General features: G+C 37.7%; 3 protein-coding genes and 1 non-coding gene across 4 annotated transcripts; 3 read left to right on the top strand and 1 right to left on the bottom strand.

The window, feature by feature from the left end:
* On the top strand, window positions 1-5,407 carry gnl3 (guanine nucleotide binding protein-like 3 (nucleolar)). The gene is made up of 15 exons (XM_056735407.1): window positions 1-78; window positions 226-284; window positions 668-808; window positions 898-1,008; window positions 1,090-1,170; window positions 1,680-1,815; window positions 1,901-2,004; window positions 2,986-3,124; window positions 3,254-3,341; window positions 3,497-3,674; window positions 3,887-4,029; window positions 4,113-4,249; window positions 4,457-4,608; window positions 4,928-4,994; window positions 5,087-5,407. The coding sequence occupies exons 1-15, from the start codon at window positions 66-68 to the stop codon at window positions 5,194-5,196; spliced, it is 1,659 nt and encodes a 552-aa protein (XP_056591385.1). The 5' UTR covers window positions 1-65; the 3' UTR covers window positions 5,197-5,407.
* Window positions 3,350-3,421, top strand: LOC130410807 (small nucleolar RNA SNORD69). Its single transcript, XR_008905042.1, has one exon. It is a non-coding gene; the product is annotated as a small nucleolar RNA SNORD69 (small nucleolar RNA).
* Window positions 5,387-8,449, bottom strand: glt8d1 (glycosyltransferase 8 domain containing 1). Its single transcript, XM_056735408.1, has 10 exons — window positions 8,331-8,449; window positions 8,144-8,180; window positions 7,964-8,062; window positions 7,671-7,881; window positions 7,146-7,254; window positions 6,965-7,049; window positions 6,696-6,808; window positions 6,431-6,597; window positions 6,166-6,278; window positions 5,387-6,080 (listed from the first exon to the last, which is right to left on the bottom strand). The coding sequence occupies exons 2-10, from the start codon at window positions 8,157-8,159 to the stop codon at window positions 5,896-5,898; spliced, it is 1,098 nt and encodes a 365-aa protein (XP_056591386.1). The 5' UTR covers window positions 8,160-8,180; window positions 8,331-8,449; the 3' UTR covers window positions 5,387-5,895.
* A 281-nt stretch (window positions 8,450-8,730) lies between these two features.
* spcs1 (signal peptidase complex subunit 1) lies at window positions 8,731-9,799 on the top strand. Its single transcript, XM_056735409.1, has 4 exons — window positions 8,731-8,888; window positions 9,218-9,277; window positions 9,355-9,441; window positions 9,522-9,799. The coding sequence occupies exons 1-4, from the start codon at window positions 8,853-8,855 to the stop codon at window positions 9,645-9,647; spliced, it is 309 nt and encodes a 102-aa protein (XP_056591387.1). The 5' UTR covers window positions 8,731-8,852; the 3' UTR covers window positions 9,648-9,799.
* The last annotated feature ends 17 nt before the right edge of the window (window positions 9,800-9,816 follow it).

Genomic DNA, 9,816 nt, shown 5'->3' with positions numbered 1-9,816 from the left:
AGTGAGGAAGAGTCCCACGTGCTGCGCTGTGCGACTGAGGCAACAGGAGCGCGTGCTGGATAGACATGAAGAGACCGAGTGAGTATAAGAACGTTAAATAACTAAACTTGCTTTGAGATTTGTGTGATTTTTTACGGTAAGGCGCAGATAAACTAGTATAAACTGATATATTGCAGTTAATGTGTTTAAATAAATGTTTATGAGCGACACGTGTCTGTTTTGTAGAGTTAAAGAAGGCGAGCAAACGCATCTCGTGCTCCAGACGCTTTAAAATACAGAAGAGGGTAAGAGATTATATTTACTATAAGTGTTATAAATACATCCAACATAGGTTGTGTATATAATAACAGCACCACGGTAATGTTTTTGGATTTAAGGGTTAAAATATGAACTGTGTTGGTTTTAATGGAAACTATTATGGTCTTTACTGGTAACTTAATGTGTTGGGGTGCTATTGTTGGGATGCTAATTTATGTCACATGAGAACACCATTAAATCCAACCAGACAAAGTCCCAAAACACACTATATAAAGACATTTTATAAATGTGTTAATGCTCAACAGCTGATGGTTTGTCATATTTTTGTAATAAATGTAAGTTGATATTTTTAGCAATGTTGTAAGTACTGTTGTGTATGGGCAGTGTGTAAGTTATTTTTCATCTGAAGGTTCGGGAGCACAACCGTAAACTAAAGAAAGAGGCGAAGAAGAAAGGCACAAGTCGAAGGCCGAAAAAGGATGTTGGAGTACCAAACAGCGCTCCTTTTAAAGAGGAGGTGCTTCGAGAAGCTGAGCATAGAAAACAGGAGGTACGATCCTTTAGTCACTTTGGATTTACATCTGCCAAATGGCATAAGCAAGATGTCTAATAGTAACAATGTAACGTTTTTGTTTGAAGCTCGAAGCACTTAAACAGCAAAACAAGGTGACAAAACAGCAAGAAAAAACTGTGAAGAGGAAAAAGGACAAAGAGGCAGCCAGCGAACCTGCAGCCAAGAAGGCTAAAAAGGTGAGAAAAGTGCCAATGTATTCGTGTTAGTTGAACTACCTTTCGTTTGTTTTACCTCTCACTTTATTTTTCATTTTGTAGGTAGAAAAAGTTAAAGAAACAAAAGCCGCAGTAGCTAAACAGAAGAGTGCCAAATCATTCAGATGCAGCGAGTTGAACAAGGCAAGTTTATAGGTTTACGTTTATTGTTTTAACACGTGTTTGTTGAAAGGGAAAGTTCACTCAAAAATTACAAATTCGGTCATCATTTCCCCACCCTCCGGTTGTTTTAAACCTGTATAAACTTATTTGTTCTGTTAAACGCAAAGAAAGATATTTGTAAGAATGATAGCAATTTTCAGTTCTGTGACATCATCACACTACTTACTATATTAGGAAAAAATAGGTGTTCTGTTGAACACAAAATGAGATATTTTAAAGAATTTATTATAAAAAAACAGTTCTGGGGCACCTTTGACTACCACTTAATTTGACCTACTATGGCATCAATGATGTCACAGGATTGAAAATTGCTAAAGTTCTTCCAAATATATATTTCAGAACAAAGTAATTTATACAGGTATGAAACGACATGAGGCTGAGTAAATGATGACAAAATTTAAATTTTTGGTTGAACTATCACTTAAATGTGATCTTGAGTCTGATCTTACATTACTGAAATCCCTGTGCAGGTGATCGAAGCGTCTGATGTGATACTGATGGTTCTGGATGCTAGGGACCCTCTGGGTTGCCGTTGCCCTCAGCTAGAGGAAGCCATCTTGAAACACAGTGGAAAGAAAAGGCTCTTGTTAACGCTGAACAAAATAGGTAAAGTCTCAGTGTTGCCTTTCACCTTCAGTTATCTGATCATCACTGTGGAAGCTAGTAATGAAAACACATTTCTGTTTTGTAGATCTTGTTCCTAAAGAGAACCTGGAGAAGTGGGTCGGTTATCTTGAAGCCGAATGTCCAACTTTTGTCTTTAAAGCGTCAACACATCTGCAGGACAGAACTGTGGTATGTTGCTGTGACATCTTTCCAAGTGAAACAGAATCCATTCAAAACAATTGTCGATCTTTAAAGATTATCACTGGAGGGGCTGTTTTTGCCATAACACTCATGGAGATTACCAATTACAATGTCCTTAAAATGACAGTGTTTTATGTTGCTGTGTGAAATTGTTAGCTGTCTGCCCAGATGTAAAGCTGAAAGTGAACGAATAACAAAGTTAAGTCTTGGGGAAAGGAGTCGACTCTGGATCAAGCGAACGACTCGTCTGTCGTTCTAATTTCAGTTCTGGTTCAGATTTGTGTCACTCCGTGTAATGCCCGCCTACATTCCATTTGGGACACTGCATGCAGTAGACCAATCATAGCGGACTAGACTTTCTGACCAATCAGATCAGAGTAGGCTGACAGAGGGGATTAGACAGATGAATGGGCGAACTAATCATTTCAGAGTCAGTCAATAAGTAAGGTGACAATAACTCCATATTATTAGAAAGTGTTTATACATCGTGTATTCAAGTAAACTTGTTCTTGGACAATCCATAAACCAAAGTAGGACCTTAAATTTTGCAAAATATTTACTCTTAATAAAATAAAGGTGCTTCAAAAGGTTCTTTGAAGAACCTTTTTTCTCTAAATGGTTCCATGAAGAACCTTCAACATCCGAAGAACCTTTCAGCTTCACAAAAGCTTCTTTGTGGCGCAATAGGTTCCTCAGATAATGAAAAAGTAAGGAAGAAATGGTTCTTTGAACAACCTTTCACTGAATAGTTATTTGTGGAACCAAAAATGGTTCTTCTATGGCATCGCTGTGAACCTTTATTTTTAAGAGTGTAGCTAGATCAAACGGAAAGATTTTTAGTCCAATTTTAGCTTAAGAAACAAAATGTATGGTAGAGTTGATGTTAGATATTGGTCACTTGTTCTTCTTTCCAACTCTCAGTTTTATGGTTTTTAAAATGGCAAATCAATGTCATGTTCTGTTTTACAGCAACAGAAAAAACAGAGATTAAATGTTTTGGATCACAGTCGAGCAGCTACATGTTTGGGAGGCGATTCTCTTCTACAAACACTTACTGACATTGCCAACGGGAAAGATGACGAGAAAATGCTCAAAGTCGGTGTTGTCGGTAAGATTTGCTTCAAACTGAATAAACTACAGTCATCTTGTGTGTTTTAAAATGGAGAAGTTATGAGTTTTGTGTAAATAATCCAATTTCGACTCTTCACAATGATCGTGTGAATTTCTGTCTCTCCAGGGTTTCCTAATGTTGGAAAGAGCAGCATCATCAACAGTTTAAAAGACATCAGAGCGTGTCATGCTGGCATACAGAGGGGATTGACCAGGTAAAGCTTTTCTGAAGAATGATGAAATGTTTGATCTGACCACAATGTGATGTGTTCAGTCCAACCCTGAGCTTCAGATCCCACAATTTATTCAAACGCATGTACTATGAAGGCACCGATACACCACCCCTAAATTCCAGTTTTCTTCTGCACAGATGTATGCAGGAGGTGCATATTTCTAAGAAAGTGAAGATGATTGACAGCCCAGGGATAGTGGCGGCTCCAGGTAACCCGGGAGACGTGATGGCTTTGAGGAGTCTGGAGGTGGAGGAGAATGAGAAGAGTGCGCTAGAGGCGGTCAACACTTTACTCAAACAGTGTGATCAGCAGCATGTGAGGATCAGATTTTATAATTCATGTCACATTTAAACATAAATTAAATGAGAACCAGACACGTTTCCATACAATCTTCAATTTATCATCTTTATGTTCTACTAAAGAAAGAAATAGTTCATATTACTGTTTATAATAGTAAATTGACAACTTAAGTTTTAATTGAACTTTTCTTCTAAGTAGTTCTTCAAACCTCTTTGTCTCTCTTTCAGGTAATGCTACAGTTTAATGTCCCAAACTACAGAAACTCATTGGAGTTCCTTACCACCTTTGCCCAAAAGCGAGGCTTTCTGCAGAAAGGTGGCATTCCGAACACAGAGCTGGCAGCAACCACGTTCCTCAATGACTGGACAGGGTTTGTTTTATGTAATAGTCATCATAACATATATATTGTGGTGTTGAAATATCATTGCTGATGTGTGTGTGATGTCCTTACAGGGCTAAGCTAAGTTACCACTGCAGAGTTCCAGAGCGACAGGATCTTCCCTCTTACCTCTCTGATGACATAGTTAATGACTTGCGATCAGGTCTGGACATGGACAAAGTGAGGAAGGCAAATGAGGATGTTATTAAACGTACGTCTCAAATACGATCTTCTCTAGATCATCTCACGCTACACGACTCAAGCTTATTGACCTCATGTTGACTTTTTTTTGTCAATATCATCTTTCAACTGTTGATATGTGCACAGTCCTTGCTCTTGTGTAGTGTTTTTTTTTGCTTGGTTAAATTAATCAGTACTAAATTAATTTTATATTTGACATTAATGTACCTGTTTCTAGGTGTGCGGTCCCCCAATTTATCCAGCAGTATCAGTTTTAACTCAAAGGGCCCCACTACTGGTGTGCTGAATGTTGGTACTGCAGAGACGAAGTCGAAGACTGCGGTAACGGCAGAAGTGAAAGAGATGGACACGATCAGCAACACAGAAAAGGTATTTTATATTTGTATAACATTACCTCTGGAGAGATTTCTGTTATCTGAGATCATGAGAATTGAGGGGTCTGCTCTGTTAAAAATGTGCAAGCTCAAGTCTTGGATGCAGTCTGAATGTTATCAAAGATGTTTTGAATGGTTTTACACTAGACAAAGACATTTACTGTAATACAGTTACAATGGGAGAAAAATTTCTGTAATGATTTTTTTTAACTATAAATAGTTATCGACAGGATGATGTACATACATTTCTGTAATGTTTTATAATGTAGTGTGACTAATGCCGGGAAATTGATTGACACAATTTGTTTCTTTAGCCCGAGGTTGAAACCCCAGCTGCAGCATCAGTGACACAGATCCAGGAATCGACACAGAAGAGAAAAGGTCTGTTTTTTTAAGAACTCTGTTCTTTTGCTTCCTCTTTCCTGACTATATTCTATTGTTAATCTTACTGTTTTTTTTTACCTCTTCTGTAGGCAAACCAGCTAAAAAAAGGGTGAAGATTGTTCCCATCAACACTGACTTGACTTCATTGCAACAGAGCAACAATGTTGATGCATATGATTTCAATACAGATTTTGTGTAAAATGGCACCTCTGTGTGTGACAGATGAAAGTCAACTGAGATTCAACCGCAACATTTTTTTGACTGTTTATTGTGGAATGTGTATTTCTGTAATGGTCCAAACCCTGATTTTTTGTCAAAATGTATTATACATAATTAAATATGTATAAGATTACAGTTTGACAAAATAGTTCATACTGTACCACTGCATATAAAACCTATATTAAACTTTATTGGAGTCTCCGCTACAACATTTTCATCATTTACAGTTCGGCATGGTTTCTCCTCGGCTTTTGGAGGACAACACTGGGTATACTTTGGATACATTACAGAGCTGATCAGTATTAAAATATACATGCACTCATAGAAATGTAAACAAACCTGAACATTTAACAAGAGTGTTTTCTCTCGACTAAGATGTATCAAGCTTTAGATATAAAAATGACAAAATGTGTATGTGACAGACAAAAGTATTAGTGTGTTTAGTTTGTAAGATGAGAAATGCTGAGGTAGTGCATTTCTGTTGAATGTTGGTCCCAGACATGTAGGAATTATTATCTTTGATCATGACTCCAAACACTTAAAACGGGCTCCATGGTTTACATCAAGACTTCATCTGAACATCCCAGAACAAGATGTTTCGTGTTCTTCCAATTAAAATATCAGTCACCAAAATAGTTTGGTAAGCTGGCATCGCAAGAGTTGATATCCGAATCGGAGTTTATTTGTCCTCCGTGGGTCTCCGGATCGGGTGGAATTTACCTGTTGGATCCGGAATGTACCACCTGTCCCAAATGTCAGAGAAAGACGTGGTCCTGCCCCACGGTTTATAATGTCCATTCCAATGGAGAAGTTTGGCAGCTTTCACAAACTGAAGAGAGTACCGTTTCCCTGCTCCGGTTGCCCCTTCAAAACAAATTCAATTGATGGGATTAATACATTCACATACTCATGACTCCTGTGTAGGCTAGAGCAACGGTAAATTGTTTACCAAGGTGTCGGACGTGCCACATGGGATCGATGCTGGAGTGATGCTTGTAGAAAACAATAAGCAAAGGCGGGGTTGAGATGCTGTCTGCAAGAGTCTTGCTGTAAAGGTCCTCCCTAGAGGACAAAAAGCAACCAGGGTTGCCATTAACAGTCATGATGTATAAAGAGGATTTCAACTGATATTAGCAAACTATTCAGGAGATTTTGAAGCAAATGAGTCAAGTCGGATAAGACACTTAGTGAAACTAGTAAATCACAAAACTAACTTGACATTGCGCTCCATCCAGAACTCAAGCTGACTGGTGATATTTTGCTGTTTCCACTCAGTTAAATTGGCCACAATGACTCCAGGATTGAAGGAGCAGGTGCTCGTTCTCATTCCGAGCTTCTTGATCGCCTCTTTTTTGAAGTCTAGAAAGCCCATATAGCTGTTCTGTAAAGGTAAAGTACAGGGGGAATTTTTTAAAGCAAAAATATATGTGATTTTGTATACGTTAAGATATGTTATTCTTGTTAACTTCATAAACACACCTGATTTCCAGCTCCTCGGACGAGGGTCTTGGATGACGTAGAATCACAATCTTCAGAGAAAGCTGCCGCGTAACCCGACTTCAGACTACTGTCAAAAAGCTCCCGAATATCCCCTGAACATAGACAGGAAGTACATCTTATACTCCCACATTTGCAAACAAAATTCCACAAAGGATTTATCTTCCAATAATTTGACACATTTAGTTTATGTCATAAAAGTTCCAAATATCAGATTTTGATGTTATCAAAAAAAATTATCTGCACTTCACCTTGTACAATTACATCATCATCCAGGTATATTGCCCTTTCCGCATCAGGCAAGAACTTTGGCATGTAGAATTTGGCAAAGGTCAACTAAAAACACATCACCAACACAAAAACATTATCACAATAAATGTTCACATACGAATGTAGTGTTAATGTAATATACACAGAAAAATGCATCATTACCGGTTTCTGAGCATCCCCCTTCTGAGGGTCTTCAGATACCTTTCCCGCAAGGATCTTAGGATCGAACACTATAATTTTGTGTTTTATATCAGTCTTACTCATCCATGTTCTGAAAGAAGAAACACATTTGATGATTATTTTTAAACAAAACAATTATGTATTCAGTATCGGGTAAGTTACTTAAAGTAATGAATGACTAATTTTATTTGCAACATTGCATTTTAATAATTACACTGTATAATATTTGCAGTTGTAAATTCACAATGATTAACTTAAATTAAACATGTACTTTTACCAAACTGCAAACATTACACCCCAATACATATTTTCATATGAATTTCGACAATAAAAAAAAGAAAGTCCAATTTAATTTAATGCATTCTTGTCTAAATTAAGATTATAAATTCGATATAGTTTTACACAGAATTGGCAAAATCATATAAAGTATGTAACACAAATACATCACAAGCAACTGTAATAATTGTTTAGAGAAACTAGTTATGGAGTAATTCATGTGTTAGTTACCTAAGATGATCAACAGACTCATTTAGGGTCACAATGTTGAAAAGCACATTGGCTTTAGTGTTTTGGTAGATGCTGTTCATAGCGGTGACAGCAGCACCCAGTCGGTCCTCTGGAGCGGTGATGAGCACCGGGATCTCTTCTCCTGCCCTACTGACCTTCTGATTGGATAGAAAATCGGTCTCAAACGGCAGCAGCATTCCTGCCACCGTATCTGCACACAAAACACAGAAATAACCATTTTAGGATTGAAAAGAAAGTTTTGTAAAACCGCAGTAACATGAACAGGCTTGTACCTGGATTTTCCTGTTTCAGAAAATCGTTCAGATTTAGCAGATTGCGATGCACAACAATTATAAAGGCGATGGCAAGCAGCACGAGGATGACCACGTTCACTGGAGTAGAGGAGACAAGTGCTATATTAGTTGTGTGTTTTTAATATGTTTCATACTTAATAAAGACTAATATATATTCACCCCTCCGTAAGGTCATGGCACTTGGTCAGGCACAGTCCTAAACAGGAACAAGAAAACAACACAAGCAAAGTTTATAAAGTGCAGGGGGGGATTTCAAATGTGTATTTACATGCACAATGTAAAAAAGTCACTTTATTGTAAAAAGGGAAAAAGCATGTGTGCTGCATGTACAAAAGTGTTTGCAAACCTTAGTCGCTATAACGTTTTGATTCCCGTTGGTTCTTCCAAAACGCCAACTCAACAAGCCAGTTACCTTCAGTGTGTGAGACTGGACAGTGAACACGCCAGCGCAGACCGAGCTTTTACTGATCTATACACTATAGTCATAGAGCACAGCAACTAGTCACACACAAGCTGTGTCTATTCAAATGAGCTGCAGATCTAACCCTTACCGTGGCCACGACGTCATTAAACACGCCCATGACCATAAATGGCCTGAAGATTGCGTCTAGAATACTGCCTGATACAAAAAAAAGACTTTTCTTACTTTGATTAAATTGAGACTCTAATAAAAAATATATAGCGTTAAAACATGAAAGAAAAAATCCTGGAGCATTTGTATGTTATATAGTACGCTTATATGCGCATTTGAGCACTTTTGAAGTATTTTGTGAAGGGTCCTGAGAAATTCTACGTACACATTTCAAACAGGAAATCACCAGTCTCCATTGAAAAGAAGCATCTAGCGGATTTATTAAAACACTTCACAATGCTTTCTATGTTTAAGTCCATCCCGACGCATATGGTAAGATTTACGATGGGGATAAATACTTCAAATCTGCATGCATGTGATAATATTGCGAGTTTAAAAGCTTTAGGGGGTATAAGGTGTTGACATATGTTACCAGCTAACGCATTAGCAATAGCGTTAACGTTACAGCTGCAAATATATACGCTACATCATTTTGTTTCCTCTGTGTTGGAGTCATCACTGTATTTCCCCTTTTGCATCAAATATGAAATATATATATATATAATATGAATATAAACATAAACATATAACGTAGGTTATATTACAGAAATCTATGCCTTTTTAGTGAGACAACTTATATAAATGTATCTGATTATTTGAAGGACTATAAAGGGCAGAAACTCGCAGAGCAAATCTTCCAAGGAGTAATTCTGGTGTCAGCGGTAAGTAATGACAGCAGCACCTTCACTATCACAGCCATCATTAGCAGTCTTCTGACCTGCTTCTGTTCACCCTGCAGGTCATCGGCTTCATCTATGGCTTATTTATTCAGCAGTTTGGGTGGACCGTCTACATAATGTTAGCCGGATTTGCACTATCCTGTTTGGTATGTCTGCTATAAGCAAATTGGCAACATTGATATTTCTCTAATATGGTGACTAATATTGTTGCATTCTGTTTCCTCAGCTCACACTTCCTCCCTGGCCAGTGTACAGGAAAAATCCTCTCAGCTGGCAGCCTCCTCTTCCTGAGACAGCGGGAGAGATTCGTGAAAAACCTCAGGAGAACCTCAAGAAAAAGAAACACAAGTGATTTACATGCATTGTTAGTTCAGATTTGGCAAAGCAAACCCTTATGGATATACATGAAAAATATACAACATCTATATAAAAATCCATACATTTTTCTATTTACTGCTTGAAGATTTTGAATATGTAATAAATATGTCTGCTCTGTGTTTGGTACATTTGTTTGTGGTGCT

Source organism: Triplophysa dalaica, chromosome 21 (assembly GCF_015846415.1).
Source record: "Triplophysa dalaica isolate WHDGS20190420 chromosome 21, ASM1584641v1, whole genome shotgun sequence".
Classification (NCBI taxonomy): domain Eukaryota; kingdom Metazoa; phylum Chordata; class Actinopteri; order Cypriniformes; family Nemacheilidae; genus Triplophysa; species Triplophysa dalaica.
Note: the sequence above shows the minus strand (reverse complement) of the source record. Positions and strands in the feature narration are given on the sequence as shown.